The sequence below is a fragment of the Notamacropus eugenii genome, chromosome 2, assembly GCF_028372415.1.
Source record: "Notamacropus eugenii isolate mMacEug1 chromosome 2, mMacEug1.pri_v2, whole genome shotgun sequence".
NCBI classification, from domain to species: domain Eukaryota; kingdom Metazoa; phylum Chordata; class Mammalia; order Diprotodontia; family Macropodidae; genus Notamacropus; species Notamacropus eugenii.
The window spans coordinates 269,048,277-269,070,233 of record NC_092873.1 but is presented as its reverse complement, the minus strand read 5'-3'; the positions used below and the strand labels follow the sequence as shown (position 1 = coordinate 269,070,233).

Below are 21,957 nucleotides of genomic sequence, written 5' to 3'. Positions count from 1 at the left end.
ATTTCTAGACCTGGTGGCTTGAGCTCACTGAAGGATGCTTGGTATGTTTTCCCTTCTATACTTATCTGGTATTTCAAGATTTTCACAGAGAGACAGGGAAAGAGGAAAATAGTTGAACTTTATCCATTCTAGATTGAAAGCGAGAAGGCTGAAGAGTTTTAGGAATGGAGAAAACCCTCAGAAAGGTGGTGGTCAGTTTTGCATAAAAACATATAGCTGTGATCTAAGACCTCTCCTTTCTCTTATCTTAAGTGTCTTACAAACCCTCTGAAACCCTGGTAACAGCCCAGATATGGGTAACTGGAGGTGATGTCAACTCGGAATGTTTATAGACTTCTTTCCTTTCCAGAACTCAATTTGAGGTAGCCAACGGCATTTCCCAAGCAAACAGTGACTCTGGTTTGGTTTGGTTTTTTTTTTAATGTTTGCGGTGGCCATTACCACTTCAAGAATTTCCAAAAAAAATAAACTTGCTGGGACTGGAAGAAAACACCCATGGAGTGTTGGCAGTGAGAGAGCCCTTCAGGAAATGAGCCCAAGTAGCTAATGGGCTGGGAAACGTGAGGCAGTTTGGCAGCCCAAGGCAGACAGGAAAGACCAGGCAGAGTTAGCTGGGGTTACTAAGCAGGCCTCTGGAAAGAGCCACCATCTTGTGTCTTTTATAGGGTACCCTTTTTAAGGAAGTGTGCCTAGGGAAAGGCCGTATGAGGAGCAGTTGAAGGAACTGGGGGATGTTTAGCCTAAAGAAGAGAAAATCCAGGGGGACATGATAAGTACCTTCAGATCTTCAAAGGGCTGTCATTGGAAGAAGGCCTAGACATGTTCTGTTTCTCCCTAGACTACAGGACATGGTACAGTGGAGAGAATACTGGATTTGGGGTTGAACCTTGGCTCTGCTACACTACCTGAGTAAGCTCTGGAAAGTCACTTAACCTTCCTTTTAGGGCAACATTTGCTCACATAGAAAATCAAGGGGTTGAACTTAATGATCTCTAAGGTCTTTTCCAGCTATAAATCTGTCATACTATGAAGTTATCAAGAACCATCTTTAGAATTGCTGTGAAATGGGTTTCTCCTCATTGAAAGTCTTCAAGAGTGGATGACCACTTGATTATTTTCAAATATAAATTAGATGCAAGGGTGTGTTGGTAAGTGTTTAACAACCAGGTGTCAAAAAAATGTTTAAAAATGTACTTTTGGGCTTAATCTGTACTACTCACATTTCCTCTCTCACTTTCTTAAGTCTAGACAGTCAACAAAGCAATCAGTCAAGCCCTGATTTCCAGCATTTGTCTGATTTCTAAGGAATAAATGCTCACACTGAAATTTTACCAGCTAGATCTCATGAGCAAATAAGTACCCCGCTGCATGAGCTGGGAAAACAGCTGGTTTGAAATTTGAGGATTCTGGTAATAATCAAATATTCTATTCTGTTAATAATTGGCTTAATAACCTCATATTCCTGAGTAACTTGCAAGCAGAGGTTCTTTTATTGCTGTTTTGAGAGCTATTACTTCTTTTAAAGATGAAAAGCATGTGACCCATCAACTATATAAATGGCATGTTTCTTAGGGATAAAAGGGGTTTGGTGTGGTGGGGAGCCCCAGGATAGAACTCTAAGTTAGCCCACCCTGAAGGAAAAGACCAAAACAGGAATAGGGGGCAAGATTTGAGTTTAGGCTCCAACCAGCAGATCCTTTGTGCTCTTTAGGGAATGCCCTATTGTCAAAAAAAGAAAAAAAAGAGCAGAAAAATGATTCAACTAATGGTGATAATAAGAATAAATTATATTTGTGCATCATGTTATAGTTAACAAAGTCTTTGACATATATTATCTATAGATCATAGATCTAGAGATAGAAAGGGCTTCCATCTAGTTCCCCCATTCTACAGATGAGAAACTAAGGCCCAGGAAAGCTAAGTGGCTTCTCTCAGGGTCACAGAAGTATTAAGCGGCAAAGAGTGGATTTAAGCCCTTCCAAAACCAGTGTTCTTTTCATTGTACCATGTCCCCTCCCCACAGATCTAAAGCTGTTTTAGAGAAAGACTGGTACAACTCTGTCATTTTACAGATGGGGAAACTGAAGCTTAGAGATGTTAACTGACTTTTCTAAGATCATATGAGCCTCTTGACAGAACTGGGACTGTAACCCAGGCACCGTGTCCAAATCTATCTCTCTTTTCATTAGAATGTAAAGTCCTTGAACTAGAAATTATTTTGTTCACTGCATTTGGATCCCCGGCACCTAGCGCAGTGTCTGGAACATAGTAGGCACTTAGCAATAATAGCTAATATTTTTATATTATTTATAAATGTGCTGAATGCTTTGCAATTCTTATTTCATTTGATCCTCACAACGACCCTGGGAGGTAGGTACTCTCTAGACGTGGAAACTGACCAATTCTTGTTGTTGATAGTCCAACTCCCTTATTTTACACATGAGACCACTGAGGCCTAGAATGATGAAATGACTTGCCCATGACCACAGAGCCAGCGTCGGAGCTGGGATTCCATCCCAGACTCTCTGACTTCTCATTCATCACTCTTTAACAATACCACGTGGCTCTTAAGTCAACAAAAGACAAGGTTTTTGAAATCTCTTGAGTTTTTAGTCAACATGACTTTTAGGAGCTGGACTCACAGATTTTCCCACTTTCCTACTATTTGTCCACTTATGATGACTTTGGTTGTAAATCGTGGCAAAGGTGCCAGTCATCAGTCACTGGGGCCTCAGCTGACCTGTGAGAATTGGGCTTTAAACAGTTCAAATATCCCAGTGACCCTTCTTATCAAACCCCATTAGGCACAATGAAGAACTCTTCTGTAGTGCTGGAGCTGGCTCTAGGAAACCTGGCCCAGGATCCTTCCAAAATGTCCCCATGGCACAGAGCCCTGGAGCACAGATGGAGTCAAACAGGGTCACATTTCGTTCGCTACCTCTTTGAAAGAGCAAGGACATGCCAGAAGTGGACTGTGTGAACTTACCTAAGAAATGTTCTCCAGATGCAGAATGCATGGGAATTCTTTCTGTTCACTAAATATATATCACAAAATATTATTATATAATATTATATGTAATAATATACATAATATAACATGAGATATATAATTATATTCTATATTATGCATCCTATTATTTACATATCATATAAATAAAAATTACATTATTAAATTGTATATTATATAGTTGTCTATATTATGGTATCTAAACTCTATATCATATATAAATATATCATTATATTATGTTCTGTATGTGTATAATATTTACATCTTTCTGTGAATACTATCTCCATTCCTCATTTACAGTAAAGTATAAGGTCCTTGAAGGTATGAACTATTTCTTTTTCTTTTCTTTTTTTTTTTGTCTTTGCATCTCTAGTGCCTAGCGCAGTGCCAAGTGCAGAGCTAAAAATCAATAAACCCCTCTTGAATTGAACTGAATGCCAGGGTACTGCTCACTGATAGTAAATTGCATACATCTGTGTATCCCAACCAAGGAAGTTTGAATTTCTAGCAGAATCTGATTAAAGCACTTCAGTATCCCATCTTACTTCCCCTTCCTGCTGAACATCATTTATCATCTACTCTGCCTTGCATGGCAGTTACATGGCACAGTGGGTAGAGTACCCAACCTGGAGTCAGGAAGACTTATCTTCCTGAGTTCAAATCCAATTTCAGATGCTTTCTTGACCCTGGGCAAGTCATTTAACCCTGTTTGCCTCAGTTTCCTCACCTGTAAAATGAACTGGAGAAGAAAATGGCAAGCCATCCCAGTATCTTTGGCAAGAAAACCCCAAATGAGATCACGAATACTCAGACAAGACTGAAAAACAACTGAAGAATAGCCTTGCAAAGAATTTCTCCAAACATCTTACCCACAAAAATTCTATTTGGCCTATGAATTAAGATCTTCCTCATCCATTTCCTTCCCATTCTCACCTACTCACTGACTTGCTGACATCACAAGGTTTAGGAGAACACACACTTATCTACAGCAAAAGCATTTGATTTCCTAAGAGACCAGCATCTCTGTAGAAACCAACCAAGAAGGAAAGTGACAGGGAAGATTCTGGACAGTAAATGGCTCTACATCTCACTGCCCATACCATAGGTTTGTGTCCATTCCAGCACTCTCTATGGGCATGCCACATGACTACATTTTCCAGTTTCCCTATCCTCAGGCTCTTCTCATTGTTCCAGATCATAAGCCGTCAATACTCAGGAATTTGGATCTTAGCAAGGGCTAGATTTAAAATAGTAAGCACACCTCAGGAACTCTGTTCACCATACTCGACTAGGCATAGAGATGGGTGGTAAGTAAAAAACAAAACAAAACTATAAACAAACCCCTTCTTCCCTCCCTGAGAAAAAAAGGTTTGGTTTTTTTCCTTCAAATCAATGTGCTGTTAATACTAATTTGTAGATTTATGGGGAAAGGAGTCCGAGATCACTAGGGGATGGGCTTGTGGGCAATGCTCAGGAATAGCTCATTCTAGAAATTTAGGTCCCAGAAATAGTGAATTTTCAGCTTTGGGTTCTTGGAACACAATTTCCTTAAAGAAAAGTTGTACTGGCAGTAAATCCACTGAGAGTGTGAGAAATTTATGACAGAGAAAGAATGAGAAAAGGAAGGGAGAGAGAGAGGCAGAAAAGAAAGGAGGGAGGGAGGAAAGGATAAAGAGAGGAAAAAGAAAAGGAGAAAAGGGGAAGAAAGGAAGGGAGGAAGGAAGGAGAGAGGGAGGGAAGGAAAGAAAGAAACAGAGCAGAAGGGAAAGAGGAAGGAAGGAAATGGAACAATTTTAAGTCCTTTTAGGTCTTCTCCCATATTTTATCCCTACAACACAACTCTCCAGCTGAGAAAGCCAGCTGAGAAAAAAAAAAGGCACAAATGGACTAGTGGGAAATGAGAGCTTGTAACTCCTCTGTCTACTCATTTATAGCTTTCTTGGTCTACAGTGACCACTTTCACCAAGACCACTCGACACCAAGTCTCCTCTACTGGAATGGTCCATCACCTCCACCTCCCCCGCACCAGTGGCCTGAGTTGGGCTGAGTCCCTTGGCTCTGATGGATTGCCTTTTGCCCCTTCTTGAGAGACCCCAGCCCTCCCTTCCACTTGCTGGTTTGCTCTGTACCATGTGTAAATGTGCATGCTTGCCCAGCCCCCTTTGTGTGGTGTATTCTCCCATTAGAATGGAAGCTTCTGGAGAGCAGGGGTCATCTTGCTTTCTTGTATTTGTATCCCTAGCACTTAGCACAATGCCCAATGCATACTAGTGCTTCATAAATGCTTTATTTCTCTGTCACAAGGACAGAAGTAGCAGACAGCCTGAAGATTTCTTGGCAGATGCAATAAATCACTACTAGCCAGATGAGACTCTGCCTGAACTATTAGCCCAAAGGCTCATTTTACCAAATGATCAGAATGAAGGAAAAGCCCCCCCCCATCTCCTGTTGTATACCCAATAAGGAATACACCAGGAAAAACCGACAAAGATTGTTTTCTGTTTTGTTCACACCCCTCAATCCATTGCCATGTGCTGTAGAAATGAATACCATGTTCAACTACCAAGATCATTGTCTCCAGGAGACAGCATGGCACAGCAGAAAGATTCTTGGATGAGTCAGGGGTTCTGGGTCCAAATTCTGACTCTGGCTGTTACTACCCATATAATCCTGGGCAAGTTTCTTAACCTCTCTGAGTTGGTTTCTTCCTCTGTAAGATGATAGGGTTGGGCTAAATAACCCCCATAGATCCATCTCAGCTCTATTTCTATGATCCTACAAGTAGCTTGAGTACTGAAAGAAGATACAGTTTAATGGGCTCCCTAGTACTGGTCAGAGCTTTCCCACAATGTCAAGTTGGAAATAGGTTTCATCCTAGATCAGAGGTGGGGAAGCTACAGCAGCCTCAAAGCCACATGTGGCTCTCTAGGTCCTGAAATATGGCCCTTTGACTGAATCCAAACTTCACAGAACAAATCTCCTTAATAAAGGATTTGTTCTATAAAACTTGGACTCAGTCAAAAGGGCACACCTAAGGACCTAGAAGGCTGCATGTGGCCTTGAGGTCACGGGTTCCCCACCCCTGATCTAGATGTTCCTACACAAGCAGTGGGGCAAGAGTAAGGCCCTACTCTAGGTATGAATAAGTAGAAATCAGTGGATATAAATTATAACCTTTGGATCTGGGATGACTGGGGCCATAGTAGTACAGTCAAAACCAGAATCATAGGCTCACTCTCAGTCCAAGAGATCTGGAAGAAGGCAGGACCCAGAGTCCATTAACCTATGAGTAAGTACCAGATAAAAAGTCAGATGGACAAAGAAGATTCCAATTTGCTGCACTCAGTGTTCTATGTGCTTGTGTAGATTCTTACACCTGCCCCTTGAGACTATTCCCAACAACTGGAAAGATCTTGCCTTTGTTTTTTGTTTCCCTTCTATAGCAGCTGGATTGCAAACAGTACAAGACAACCTTCAACCAGTTCGCTGTCTCACACTGAAGAACAAGGCACAATGTCAGCTTATCTTCTATGGAGAGAAAGGGAGTCTTGGAGCCCTCCCACCGTGTGGGGAGAGGTTGGAACCAGGGAAAAGCTTGACAGAGCTTAAGGGCAAGAGAAATTCCATAGAGAAAGTCTCTGTGGAAGCAAACCAGACATCAGGGAATCGTTGAGTTGCCAGGTCCTCTCTATATCTACTACTTCTCAAAGTCTTTTTTCTCTCTCCACAGGTCCCTCTCCATGGTCCCTGGAACCATGTCTCTCTCTCTGTCTTTCTTTTCTTTCTCTGTCTGTCTCTCCATCTCTCTGTCTCTGTTTCTCCATCTCTGGCTCTCCTCTATCTCTGTTTTTCTCTTTCATTCTCTGTCTCACACACACACACACACACACACACACACACACACACACACACACAGAATGAAGAAAAATGTCTCTTCTCCAGAACTCCTTAATCGACTGCTCCTCGCTCAGTTATCATTCTCTCCACCAGTTAGGGCAGTCTTATGCCAGGCTTGAAACTGAGATGACAAGGTTACACTGGGTGGAGGGGTCAGAAAATGCAAAGCAGAGTCAGTTGGCCAACCTACAAATATTTATTAAGCATCGACTATAAGTACCCCCATCTCATTTCCTTGTGCCCTACATTTGACAGCTCAGCTTTGACTCTGGAAGCTTCACCCTCTAGTGAAGGAAGACTTGAGAGGGAGCCAGTAGGCAGAGATTGTATACCTTCTTTTGTTGCTATAGTAACCAAAAGATGGTTAATAAAGGTCCTCCTTATAGGTACTACTTTGCCTCTGCAAAAAGTTTGGGAAGCTCTGAGAGCATGGCAGAGTGAGATGCCAGTCCAACTGCCCCTGGCAAAACAATGTGAGAGAAAAACAACTTATCATCAAGTGACTGCAAAGAGATTCTGAAAACACTGACGCAAATGAGTTAGCCCTTTCAAGTCCCAGGAGACTCCAGTCATCAGAGTCATAGTAAGAGAACATTTAGACAAGGAAGCAGAGATCACAGAAACCCAGTGTGGCTTCAACGAGAACAGACCGGGCCAAACTAACCAAGGTTCTGTCTACGACAGGGAGACTAGTCTGATAGATCAGGAAAAGGTTGGAGATAGTCTATATTTGGGGTTTTCCATTCTTGACTGATTCAGATTTGAGATCGTACCTGCTGGTCCTTCTTGGTATTAACCCTGCATAACCACTGCTCTGAAATGTCCGGCTGATAAATTCAAATTAGATTGGATTTCCACCAGCCTCTCTCACCCTCCCCAACCTCACAGCAATGCTGTGCTTCAGAGCAATGAACAGTAAAACCTAAAGTGGCCTATGCCAAGGACACTTAGATACATTTCCAGTCCATTCCTGCAGTTTCCCTTATCTTGGTCCCCTACGCCTACGTAATCCGCTCCATGACTGACTCAGGTGAGACTGGAAGGGGCTGTGAAAACTGACTGGAGTGATCAACTGGTAGAGACATTTACATTCTGAGCACCCTGTGCAAAACCATCCAAAAGAAAAGGTTCTCTCTCTTTAGTCTCTCCATTGGAGTGGATATCATCTCCCTTTTTGTGAGCCACCCAGGAGAATAGTTACACCTAATATTAGAGGGGATTTTGAACTCTGTAATGTGACTGTCATGACCATTATCATCACCATCAGCTCCTCTTCTTCTCCACCTCTTTCTCCTCTTCCTCCTCCTCCTAATTTCCTAAACTTGAAGTACATGCACCGGCTGAAAGTCCCCTATGAGGCTATCTTAATTTCCCGCTGGTCCAGTGTGAGTCTTAGCACTGCCAGTGTCATTATCAGACATTATCAGAATATACTCCCAATAGATAGCAGAGCAGAGCAGATATTTCACCTGGTTCTCCTGTAGCAGACTAAATTTTGGGTGTCTCAAAAGGAAGGACAAATTTGATCTATTAAGTTCACTCATGTCTTGAAAACAATTACTGGATTCAGACAAGTTATAGCTATGATCATAGAACTTCAGAATGGAAGGTGTTTGGGATGAATGAATGCATTTAAAAGTATTTATTAAGCAGTTACTATGTGCTAACTGTTGGGGATATAAATACAAGCAAGTCCTTGCCCTGGAGAAGCTTAGATCCTAATAGGGCAGGATAACACACAAAGTTGGAAATCAAGAGAAGGGGAAGCTTGGGTAAAGGGGGATCAACATTGTGGCCTGGTTTAGAAATGGCCAGAAGTAGGTAGTGACCTGGATTCTGGACAAGGTAATGCAGAAGATTACCTAGCAAAACCCAGGCCCTGGAAAGTGTTGCCATCTGGCCCAACTTTTCATTTTACAACTAAGGAAACTGAGATGCAGAGAAATTCATTGACTTGCTGAAGGTCATAGGTTAGGTTAGGAAGTGATATGGTGGATAGAGTGCTGAACCTAAAGGCAGGAAAATCTGAGTTCAAACCTAGCCTCAGACACTTACAAGACATGTGACCCTGGACAAGTCACTTAACCTCTGTCTTCCTCAGTTTCATCATGTGTAAAATAAAGATAATAATAGCAACTACCTTCCAGGGTTTTTGTGGGGATAAAATGAGATAATATTTGTAAAGCACTTCACAAACCTTAAAGCAACATATAAAAAACTTATTATTATTAATTATTAATGTGACAGATGGATTTGAACCCAAGCTCCCATTTTCTTCCATTTCCACTGTACATGCTACCTACCAGAAGAGGAATGTGTCAAAGCAATGTTATTAACAAAGGCAATGGATAGAGTGCTGGGCCTGAGTCAGAAACACTCTTCTTCCTGAGTTCAAATCCAACCTCAGACACTTACTAGCAGTGTCGCCCTGGGCAAGTCACTTAACCCTGTTTTCCTCAGTTCCTCATCTGTAAAATGAGTTGGAGAAGGAAATGATAAACAAATCCCAAATGCATTCACAAAGAGTCAGACACAAATGAAAACCAACTGAACAAGAACAAAGCCAAATTTCTGTATTTGCTTCAAGGTAGAGGCAAGAGGCTGGTATTACTTGCATGGGTGATTCCCACTTTCAACAGTCTGTTGAAAGCACCCAGTTGCTACATCCCTAAACCACAATGGCAAATTCAGCTCCCATGTCCACATGTGAAACTTGCCCAGCTCCTGGGGGACAGAACAAAGATCTCTCACCTAGGATTCCAGAAGACCCTCCAGAGGAGAAGACTGGAAGAAAGATCCCTCCAAGTCAAGGGGCAGGGTTGTCCTCCCTGTGGCCGTGGAGTTCTGACTCTTCCCCTGACACAAAGCTGAGACTGGGGCACCCTGAGGAAAGGGCTGCAGCTGGCTCAGTCTTACTTTTTTGGCAACATTTTCTATTCCAGGAACATTAAGTGAGATTAATGGACTTGATAATCAACTCTGGGCTGTGTCAGATGATCAATAGGAAAGGGACACTTTACAAGGATTGAAATGTTTACAAAGCAGGATTGAAAGTTCATATGGGGCCACTTAATCCCCCACCAACAACTCTAGAGGCATCAAGGTCACTTTGGGGTTGACCAAAATCTTTTGGAGATCAAGGGTCAGGTGATTTCTTACATAGCTACACACACACACACACACACACACACACTCACACACTCACACATACACACCATTTCTCAGCACTGCAATCCCTGGCTTTCAACCCCATGTTCCACTGGGATTGGCTTTGAGTAGTTTTTCAGAGGGGAGGGGTAGGAGGAGACTACGTCTCCCCATCTGCCCTAGGTTAGAAACTCAGTGGCCATTCACCCCATCCATTGTTGATCAGAATGGGAAATTTAATCTGCTTTGCTTTTTCTGAGCCGTCTGGTTTGCCCTTCCTTAGGCTGCCTCGTAGACTCCCACTCCTGGGAGTTTATCATAATGGCACCAGACTTAATGGGGACAGCCAATCATCTTAGCTCATTAAAGCTCAGAATTTCCTCCCTTCAATCATCCATCAGCTTCAGCCCCCCGGTAGCATCAAAGGCATAAGTCATCATCCCCAGTTTAAGGGTTGTTGTTGTTTTAAACAAGTATGGTTAATGCAGGTTCATTTAATATTTTCCTCTACTTCAGTAAAACGTAAGTCATAGGGATCAGCGATTTAGAAGTGGAAGGGACCTCAGCAGCCATCCCTTGTTCCAACCCCCTTGTTTTATAGATGCAGAGATTGAGGCAGAATTCAAACCCAGGTCCTCTGACTCCAAAACAAAGGATATTCTGATTTCACCATCATCCACCCCTCCACAACGCCCTTCAGAATCATAAGCCTTGCTGTCCACCCTTTCATGTGTTGTCTCCCCAATTTGAATGGAGCTTCTTGAGAACAGGGCCTGTCTTGCCTTTTCTCTTTGTATCCTCAGCAATTAGGACAGTGCCTGATATATAGAAAGTGCTTAATAAGTGCATTTTTATTCATTTCATTCATTCGGGCTACCCTACCATTGTAATTGTCAAAGGTAAGCTTCGGTCCTGTATCTTCTACTGCCAGATGTGCCATACTCCTCACTGTACCACATTGTGTACCAATAAGTCAGCTAACAAAGTATGCTCAGGGGGAGCTGGGTTCGGCCACCAGGAAACCCATCTCTACCAGTTCTGTTCACTCCCATCACAACAAAGCATCTGGTCGGAAAGGAGACTACTCTCTATTTTCTGGCTTCAGCTTTTACACAAGGATGTTTCTCCAAGAATTTAACATTTAGCATTTTGGAAATTATATTCTCCCCATCTCTGACCCTTATTATGTGTGTAACATGGGGAGAATTATTTTACTCTCCTAGGCCTTAGGTTCTTCATCTATAAAGCAAAGGATCTGGACCAGATGAGTTCTGTGGTCTTTTCTACCTCTCAATCTACGATTGCCTTCATTCCACCCTCACCTCTCCTAGTCTATTTGCTATACCCAGGATGAAACAAAAGTTTGGAGGGATTTGCCCAAAGCTAGGGGAAGGGCCAAAGATCAAAGCCACAATCAGAACTCAAGTGCGGCTGGCTCAAGTCCTGTCTTCCGACCATCGGACCACACCTCCCCTCTAATTATAAAGAACAGCAGGGAGGGAGACCAAAAGAAACAAAAAAAAGGCAAAATCTACAAGGATCTACTTGGTAGGAAGAGGTCTTTAAAAATACAGCAGTCATTTTGAAATCACATCCAAAGAGCCAAGAAGGGAAGGGAAGGAAAACTGAAGGATATGATACTTTGCAATGCTTAAAACATCAATAGGAAACTGTACTTGGGATTCCAAGGGGGTAAGGTGAGGGGTTGGGTAGGGAGGAGAGGTTATGGAGGCTGAAATAATGTGGTGGGTAAGAAATCTTGTCAAGGGATCAGTGGCCCTGGACACGAGACATAGGTACCATACATTACCACAAAGCCACAGCCAGGAAGAGTGTTTGTGAAGCAGAGCAGGGGGACCAGGGGCTGGCATGCCAGCCGGTGAGAATTTACCTTAAAGATACTCTTCAGAGGCATGGTCCCATGAGAGAACCGATGGACAAAGATGGTTTCAATCAATCGTTTGATGTAGTGGGAAGTATGGCAGATGCATGCCAGGCTAGACAAGGCAAGATAAAAGGGGTTTTTTAATGATAAATAAAGATGGCCCAAATTTATAGAGTGCTTAAAGTTTATTAAAGTGTTCTATAGAAATGCTGTGGATAATCAAATGTTAAACTTAGAGGCAAGAATACCTGAGTTACTTACTAGTTGTATGACAATGGGCAAGTCACTTCACAGTTCTCAGACTCAGTTTCCCCATCTGTAAAATGAGGATAATAATAACATCTACCACATAGAGCTATTATGAGGCACAAATGAAATAATGTAGGTAAAGTGCTTCGAGAACTTTAAAGGGCTATATTAGTTATATTGTTGGTGTTGTTACTTCCCAAACAAGCCTGTGACATATAGAGACAAGGATCATTATCCACATTTTCCAAACTATTTCCAGATGCCTCTCCATAATAATCCACAGCAATATTTTACATTCGTAAAACGCTTTAAGATTCACAAAGCACTTTCCACAGACATCTCATTGGAGCCCCATAAACCCTATGTGAGGTAGATGCTACTGTCCTTTCACAAGCAAGGAAACTGAGGTAGACAAGAGGTTAAGTGACTTGCCCAGGGTCACACAGCTAGTTAAGTGTCCAAGGTGGAATTTGAACCCAAGTTTTCCTGATTCTAAATCCAGCACCCCATTCACAAGGCTATGCTAATATTGCCCCCTTGTAGAATGTTAATTCCACAGAGGCAGAGACTGTCTTGTTTTTGTATTTGAATCCTTAGAACTTAGTACAGTGCCTGGCCCATAGAAAGGGCTTAATAAGTGTATCTTCATTCATTCATGCTGCCTCAAGACACAGTCATTGTAGAATATCTGGAGTCAAAGTCATGAAGTTACCATAATTTCTACTGAATCTTCCTTGGTTCCCCCAAAGTTCCCAAAGAACTTTTGTTTATAGGGGTTATATCTATTGATATTTACCATATTAAAAATGAAAATATCTTAGTATCATTATGACAATAGTTTTGACCACACCCTAAAAGGGGTCTTGGGAACCTCCAGGTTCCTCAGAACACACTTTGAGTACCCCTGGACTAGAAGATTCAGGAGTGAGATGAATTGCTTATTGATCGGTTTAGTGGATGAGGTGTTGTATCTGGAGTCAGGAAGACCTGAGTTCAAATCTCGCTTCAGATGCTTATTAGTTGTGTGACTTTGAGCAAGTCCCTTAAACCTATGTGTGCCTCTGTTTCCTCATCTGGAAAATGAGAGATCTGGAAACAATCCAGCTCTAAATCTATAATCCCCCAATCTATGGTTGACTGACTGATTGGCATGCCCGCTAAGACTCACTTGACCACAGGAAGCCTCTTTGACATGAGTTTCTTTTCCAGACCATAGACAAAAGGCATTCGGAGGTAAAACAGGAGGTAGATGAAGAGTGAACCTGCATATTCAATCAAAAACACCTGCAAAAAAAAGAGTTTTGTAACTTGAGGCCTTTCTTGTTGGCTGATAACACACCTGCAGCTGCTTAGTGGGACCCGATACATGCTTCGATGGCCAAGAGGGGAGAGACAGGGTCACAAAGAGTTGGACACGACTGGAAAGAACTGAACAACAACAAGGTTAAAAATTCCATTAGCTTTGCCCTATGTTAAAAGGTGACAGTTGTGTGTGAGAGCCTTCATTATAACAGATCTCATCCTTCAGGCCTGTCAGCTGCTACAAGAGTAGCTGGAAGATGGTGTTTGCCCAACCTCCTGCCATCCTTATCAGCCACTGCCAGTCCCTTGAAGTTTCAGGAAGGAAGGAAGGGAGAGAAGGGGGAGAAAGGAAGGAAGGAAGGAAGGAAGGAAGGAAGGAAGGAAGGAAGGAAGGAAGGAAGGAAGGAAGGAAGGAAGGAAGGAAGGAAGGAAGGGAGGGAGGGAGGGGGGAAAGAAGGTGATCCAAGTATCACTTGGAGAGAAGAGGAGCTAGAAGAAATTCTAAAGGAGTCATCCACTCTCCTTGCCTGACAGTGAAGGGAGTAAGGCTCAGAGACACGATTGTCCTCACACTAGTTGAAGCAGGGACAAGACTGGAGGGACTGTGAGGAGAGTCAGGAGGCACGATTGTTTCCAGCCCTCCCTCTGCTCAAATCCCCAGGAGCTGGGGTGCAGGCATACAACTGCAACTCTTCTATGATGCTATGAACCAGGAGGTTTGAGGGTACATAACTACAGGTTTGAGGGTACATAACTACACCCCTGTTTAAATCACTTAGGGGCAGTAAGGAGAGGCTCCTCAGAGACGAGGACTTGAACCCAGATCCTCCAACATGAGTCAAATCTCTTCCTACTGGAACAAGTCAAATTAAAACCCAGCCCTTCCCTCCCCCTCCCCAGCGCTGCAGTGAGAAAATGAGTGAAACTCAAGTCTTAGATGAGCATCTGTCCCTCCCTTCATCGCTTACCATTGTCCATCCGATTTGTGGCCCCAAGTCTTTAAAATAGAGGGTCGCTGTTGTGCCAACTGGAAGTTTTTGCAGGATCTCCTCATTCCTCAAGGCTTTTCCCTCTGAGAAGGAAAAATGCTCATGTGGGTGAGCGCAAGAGAAAGGAAACAGTACCAGAGAAAGAGCTATATCCCAAGTCTCATAATGGACTCTGGAAATGCATTTGGTGAACATTTTATTCACTGGGAACCCTTCAAATTGTGAAGTTATAGTGAGTCACTTGAGCTCCTGTTTGGAGGAAAGCATTTTAAATATTTGTAGAGCATTTGCAAAACTACTAGAAATCCTACCCAGAGGGAGTTAGATGGAGCCCTGGACCTGGAGTCAGGTAGACCTGAGTTCAAATCTAGTTTCAGACACTTACTGGCCATATGATGGCAGTAATAATGATAATAGCTAACATTTATATATTACATACTATGTACCTAGCTCTCAGGGTTAGGAACATCTAATGAGATAATAATTATAAAGTTTAGCACTTTACACAAGAGGCGGAGGATGAGGATAAGAATGAGGAGGAGGGGAACAATTGCTTAGCAGTGCTAAGTACTTTACAATTATTATTTTGTTAGATCCTCACAGTGCTGAGAGGTAAGTGCTATTATTATCTGCATTTTACAGATGAGGAAACTGAGGCAAACAGAGGTTTGTTTGTTTTTTTAATGACTTGCCATGGTCACACAACTAGAAAATGTCTGAGGCTGGATTTGAACTCAGAGATTCCTGACTTCAGACCAGGCATTCTATCCACTGTGCCTCCTAAGTCCCTTAACCTGTCTGCCTCAGTTTTATCATCTGTAAAATAATTGTACCAGCCTCCCTGAGTTGCTGTGAGGGTAAACTGAGATACCATTTGTGAAACATTTTGCAAACCTTCTATCACTATAAAAATGCTAGCTGTCATCATTATTACTATGGAGGAGGAGCAGAAGTGGAAGAAAAAAGAGAATAGTTTCATTTTCATTCAAAACTACAAAACCATAGAATCCCTGGAAGCAAGAGCCTTTAGAGGTCATCTATACCAGCTTGAACTTCAACAAGAGTCCCCATCTAGGCTTTTTTTTCTTATTTTGGGGGACTTCATTTCTCTATCTTGCCCAAGCTAGAAGTCCACGGGCCACTCATGGGCTTGTTCCCACTTTTGACAGGCCCAGGAGCTTTGGCCTGGTCCATTTTGGCCAGAATCATTTGACCTGGGCTGGTATGCCCCTTCTTAGGTAGGCTGTTGACCCCCTACTCCTAGGGGCTCATCCTACTGATGCTAGACTTGGTGAGGACACCCTATCAGTGTTTGCCCGTCTACAATTAGAATGCCTGAGTTCAAGCAATCCACTAGTCTCGGGCATGAGCCATCGTTTCTGGCCCAGGTGAAAGACTTCGGTGAAGAACTCCCTCCCTCCTAAGGCAGTCCTTTCCACTTTAGGGTCACTCTAACTGTTAGGAGGTTTTTCCCAACACTGAGCTGAAATCTGTTCCCCATCATCCTCCTGTTCTCTGGGGCCAAGCATAACAAAGCTAATCTGTCTTTTGCGTGGCAGCCTTCATATCCTTGAAGATGACAATCACATCCTTCCTATGCCTCCTCCAGGTTAACTGCTCCCAGTTCCTTTAACTCTTTCTCTATGGAATGAGCTTTAGGCTTTTTACCATCCTAGCTGCCCTTCCTCTAGGCATTTTTTAGCTTATCAACGTCCTCCTAAAGTGCAATGCCCAGAATAAGGTGTGGCCTAATGAGGGCAGTGGGATGATATATGACCACCCTAGTCCTAGACACTGTCTGTCTTAATGAGCCCAGAGATTGTACTGGCTTTCTTTGGATGCCTATTCTATACGGACATATATTGGGTTCAAAGAACACTGGATGCCCCAGATCTTTTCAACTCAATTGTTTTCTAGTCATATTTCCTTTGTGAGAATGTGTCCTTTCAGTAACTGGCCCTTAATGAAGCTGTCACTGGATCTTTCATCTCCCTGCCTTTCCATGTGCCGTCCCCCAAGCCTAGAATACTCTCGTTCCACCACTCTGCCACTTGGATCCACTCAAGAAATAGCTGGAGTGATGCCACCATTAAGGTGTCTTTGCTGAGTAGCCTAGTTGCTAGTGCTTTCCTCCGCTCCTTAAAATTATTTTGTATTTATTTTCCATGTCATTTGCATTAACTTAACTGTATATGTTGTTTTCTCCAATAATAATAATAGCTAATATTTGTATAACAACTTAAAGTTTGCTAAGTGTTTTACATAAATTGTCTCATTTTATCCTCACAACTCTGAAAAGTAGTTGCTATTATGTCCATTTATATTCTTCAGATGGGGAAACAGACTGAGAGAGGTTCAGAGTCACACAGCAAATTGATGTCTGAGACAGGATTTGAACTCCAGTCTTGTGATTTCAAAGGAGGGGGAGGAAGGGAATAAGCATTTATGAAACATCTACCATATGGGGGTAGCTTGGGTGTTTCTACTGACTATGAATACAAGAGCTGCTATCACTCTCTAAATTTCAACACGTTGGGACAAAGTTCCAGTTGACAAGCCTTAGTTATGCCTTTCAGCAGCTAGGTGGTACAGTGGATAGAGTGCTGGGTCTGGAATCAGGAAGAAAAGCTGGCCTCAGATATTTACTAGCTAAGAGACCCTGGGCAAGTTGCTTAGTTTGCCTCAGTCTCCTCATCTGTAAAATGAGTTGGAGAAGGAAATGGCAAAACACTTTCATATCTCTGCCAAGGAAACCTCAAATGGGGTCTTGATGAGTGGGACATGACAGAAAATCAACAACGACAAACAACTATTACACGCCAGGCAGTGTTATAGACACTATTTTACAAATATCATCTCATTTGATCCTCACAACAATCCTGTAAAGTATTATACCCATTTTATGGTTAGGAAACTGAGGCAAGCAGAGACTAAGCAACCTGCCCAAGGTCACACAGCTAATGTCTAAGGTCACTTCTGAACACAAGATTTCCTGACTTCAAGCCCAAATCTCTATCTACTGCCCCATCTAGCTGCCTCTGAGAGCAGTGTGCTAGCCACCATGCCGACTAGCTGCCTAGTAGACTCTAAGTTCCTTGAGGACAGGGACTGTTTTACTTGTGCCTTTGCATCTTCAGCACTTAGAACAGGGGCTGGCACATAAGAAACATTTAGTAAGTGCCTACTGAATTGAGTTCTACACCCAGATGCTTGCTTTCTCAGCTAATTGCTCTTCCAATGCAACTGTAAGTTGATCCTAGAAGATACCATAGAGACCATTCCTTCCATTCAGAATGTAATAATAATAATTATTATAACTAACATTTATATGGCACGTACTATGTGCCAGGTACCATGATAACTGCTTTACAGTTATTATCTTATTTGAGATTATATCTTTCCAATTACCAGACTGAGAGGCAGACCTTCAATGGAATTGGAGATGAAACCAATATTTTCTATTGGATTTATCAGCTCCCATTAGAACTGTAAGTTCTTTGAAGGCAAAGATTGTTTTTGCCTTTCTTTGTTCCCCCCAGTACTGGGACATAGTAGGTACTTCATACGTTCTTGTTGACTTGATTGGTTTTAGAAATGAATAAACCAAAACTCAAAGAATCTATGAGTGGTCTACTGTCACACGATGAGTAAATACTGAGGCAGGATTTAAACCGTCATCTCTCCTGCCTCTCAAGCCCAACCTCATTTCATAAAGCCACTAAATCCATGGAAAATTGGTCACAGTTAAGACTAGAGACTCATCTCACCCCAACAACCACAAACTTCAGCTGTGGCTGCCACCATCTCTAGCTAGCACTTTGTTCGCATGAAGAGCTCTTCTAAAGCTGTTGGTATTTGTCCTCCCTCTCCCTGAAAGCATCATCCATTTGATTGACTGGTACTTACTGGGATCAAGTCTCATGGACTGTCTTGCTGGATACCATTGGGGATCTGGAAGAGAACCAGTAACAACAAATATCACTTTAGGACCTGCTATGTGTCAGGCACTGGGGAGGCAAAGATGACTAAAAAAATAGGTCCTGCCCTCAAAATGGTTGCATTCTACTGAGAGAAAACAATATGTATGTAAACAAATATATGCAAAACTAAGTCAAAGTAATGCAGGGGGAGGAACAGAGGCACTAACAACCTGACGGCTAGGAAAGCCTTTGGAAAGAGGCATTTGATCTGAGTTTTGAAGGACACAGAGAATTCTAAGATGTGGAGGTGAGGGAGGACTATATTTCAGGCATGAGGAACAGTCAGGACAAAGGCAGGGAGGTCAGAGATGGAATATTTTATGTTAGGATCAGTAAAAAGTACAGCTTGACTGGACTGGGAAGTGTGTAAAGGGAAGTTCATAAGACCAAAAAGAAGAATGGGGCCAGTTTGTGCAGGGGTTTATATTTGATCCTGGAGGTAATGGGGAGCCACTAGAATTGATTAAGGAGGGAATCAATATGGTCAGACCTGTCCTTTGGAAAATTACTTTCGTGGTTCTCTCACTCCCAGGTGGAGTGGGGAGAGACTTGAGGCAAGGAAACCAATTAGGAGGCTATTGCAAAAGGTGATCGAAAGGTGTAAAAGGTTAGGCATGAGATTTTGAAAACCAGAATCAGGGCAGTGGCTTTGTGAGTTGAGAGAAATGGATGAATGAGAGAGACATTATGGAGGAAGAATTGACAAGACTTTAGCAACTGATTAGATATGTGGGCTGAAGGACAATGAGGAATTGAAGATGGCACCAAGGTTACATTGACCAGAAGGACAATGGTATTCTCTATGGAAATTGCGAGATTCAGAAGGAGTACATTGGACAGAAAATCAGTGAGTTCTCTTGTGGACATTTTAAAGATGCCTGTGGAACTGCCAGTTCAAAATGTTTAATAAAAACTCCAAAAATGATGGGTTTGAAAAGATATCCAAATTTGGTCAGCTACAGGACAACTAGACAAAGACATTGCAAGGACAAGTTGACTTTCTGTTCTATTAAGAGTATACTCAATATGAGAATTAGACCAGTAGTCTAATTGAAACTCATATTGTACTCAAGTGAAATTAAGATATCATCATAGTTGATTTAAAATAATTGCCTTTAGACATTTTTAAAAAAAAGGAAATCATTCTGAGACATGCTATTTAGAATTTCCTGTTTGCAAAGTTCATTGCTAAGTTAGGTAGGTAAAGACCTACCTAACAAATTAATAAAAAAATTTACTCTAAACAAATCAATAAAATTTTCATCAGTATATATGATAATTGCAATGAATGAGATGTCTATGTTTGGCATACTTTAGAAAACATATACACTACTTACAAAATTTATGGAACATCAATCTGATGTCATTAATTGAGGCATGTGGTTCAACCTAGGTATCAGAAGTATATGCAATTAACAAATGAACAAAGAGATGCATTTTAATTAGGACATACATAGAAGATTATTCAATTTCCTGCAACATGACTCAGATCTGGAGAGTTGAATATTTCCCAAGATTGGTAATGGATAAGGATGATTTTCCTCTCTGGAGAGTTCAAATGAATCAAATGATTCAAATACACCAGGGTATAAAGTTGGCCCAAGTGTGGCGCCCCAACCCCCATTTAATCTAGAGGCAAGGGTGTGGACCAGGAAGGCTGAAAGACTTTTTTTTTTCGTATCTATTCCAATTGACTTCTCTATAATAGGAATGGATAAACTAGTACTATGCCACCCCTTCTGAACCTTAGAAAGGTGGTGTTTACAGGAAATAAGGCTTTTAAAAGAACTATAAAATATAGAACCATAACCTGAGTGAGGAATGGAGCTTTGTCTCTGAACTCCAACAGTCTGGAGAAATGCTCTTCTCCCTACAGGGTTTTCCTAGAGCCATGAGAATCCCACTCCAATCCTTCTGGGGTCCACCAGTTTACTACCCACCCCTTCCGTAGTCTGTCCTAGGGGGCTGACCTCTAAGCATGCCTACTCCCTACCTGAATTTTTCTCGAGACCCAGAATTCTCAGTCACAGTTTTGATGAAGTGACATTTTAGTGACATTTTCATGGATTCATTGGATTTACCTTATCCAAAAAGCATAGTTGCTTCTTTGTCTTGTAGTCAAGGATTTCCACCTGTGGGGGAGGAAGAAAACAGAAAGAATCCCACTTATTATCAGTACCTCACTGATTATCTCACCCTCTCAACCTGTCAAATATATAAAAACTTGTCCTAGGGACTCTCCATGTGTGATTTCAGGTAGAGTAGTCGTAAATAAAAAACCATGTAAAGTGATATGGAGTGCCACCTGGAAGGATGAAAATTCTCATCTGGTTCTGCATAACTTGTATGTCATAGCAAAAATTTTCTGATGCTTCCTTTATAGTCTTCCATATCTCCTATGGACCTCAGTTTGGTTTTTAACAGTGTCTGATAAGTCACTAGGAAGACATTCAAATCTCATGCATATCAATCCACTCCCTACCCACAGACTACCAATGTGAGGTTTACATGCCATATTTACTTTTTAGAAATCCCTGTAGTTCAAAGCCCTTGGAATGCCTTCTGTCTTCCACTTAACCACATCTCACTCATTTTTCAACTTCTACTTTCTCTTGGAAATGAAGGACCTTTTAAAAGTGAATTACTCTTCTGTTGGGTATTGAAAGTCCTTCACAATTCAAAAAACCTGCATTAAGTGCTTGGTAAGTGCCAGGCACTGTCCTAGGTGCTGAAGATTGTGCAGAGACAAAAGTAAAACAGATTTTGCCCCAATCTATCTTTCCTGTCTTGTTGTACTTGACTTCCCTTACCCACACTCAATGTAGTCAAACAGACCTCCTTTCTATTCCTCATGTAAGACATATGATAATCTGTTCCCTATCTCCTATATCCTTGCAATGCCTCTCCCCCATGCCTGGAATTCACTCCCTCCTCCACTTCTACTTCTTAGACTTACAAGTCTCCTTCAAGACTCAGCTCAAACATTGCTTCTATATGAGAACTTTTCTGATTCTTCCAGTCACCAGTGCTCTGGTGCCCTGCTATGGACCTTCCTCAGTGCCTGGCACTCTTAAGAAATGCTTGTGGATTGACTGGATGTATTTCTATAGGCACTAAGATTTATAAAGCACTTTTCTCTCATCACAATCCTAGAAGGTAGATAGAGCAAATATCCTCCCTATTTTTGTAAATGAGAAAAATGAGGTTTAGAGAAATTAAATGACTTGTGTAGGACCATCTGACTTCTAGATTTCAGGACTGGAATTGGACCCCAGATCTCTTGATTCTGAGCCCAGGACTCTTCCTCCTGCATCGCCCTTCTTTGAAATTGGAAACTGTGTTATTTCAGTGTCACTGATTTAGAGAGGAAAGAAACCTCAGAGACCATTAAATCTAATCCTTTCATTTTTTTCAGGTGAGGAAACTGAGGCCAGGAGAGGTTATACATCTTGCCTAGGTCACACAGGGAATGAAGGAGAAGGGCCAGAATTTGAATTGAAG

General features: G+C 42.0%; 1 protein-coding gene across 4 annotated transcripts in view; it reads right to left on the bottom strand.

The window, feature by feature from the left end:
- Positions 1-21,957, bottom strand: part of LOC140527253 (very-long-chain enoyl-CoA reductase-like) — an 81,641-nt gene that overhangs the window by 17,184 nt on the left and 42,500 nt on the right. For all 4 annotated transcript variants that reach the window (XM_072644054.1, XM_072644051.1, XM_072644055.1 and 1 more), the window contains exons 2-7: positions 20,538-20,588; positions 19,794-19,845; positions 18,383-18,427; positions 14,456-14,559; positions 13,354-13,469; positions 11,943-12,048 (exon numbers count right to left, since the gene is read on the bottom strand). In XM_072644054.1, coding sequence (XP_072500155.1) covers positions 11,943-12,048; positions 13,354-13,469; positions 14,456-14,559; positions 18,383-18,427; positions 19,794-19,845; positions 20,538-20,588 — 474 coding nt within the window. The remainder of the gene's footprint in view (positions 1-11,942; positions 12,049-13,353; positions 13,470-14,455; positions 14,560-18,382; positions 18,428-19,793; positions 19,846-20,537; positions 20,589-21,957) is intronic.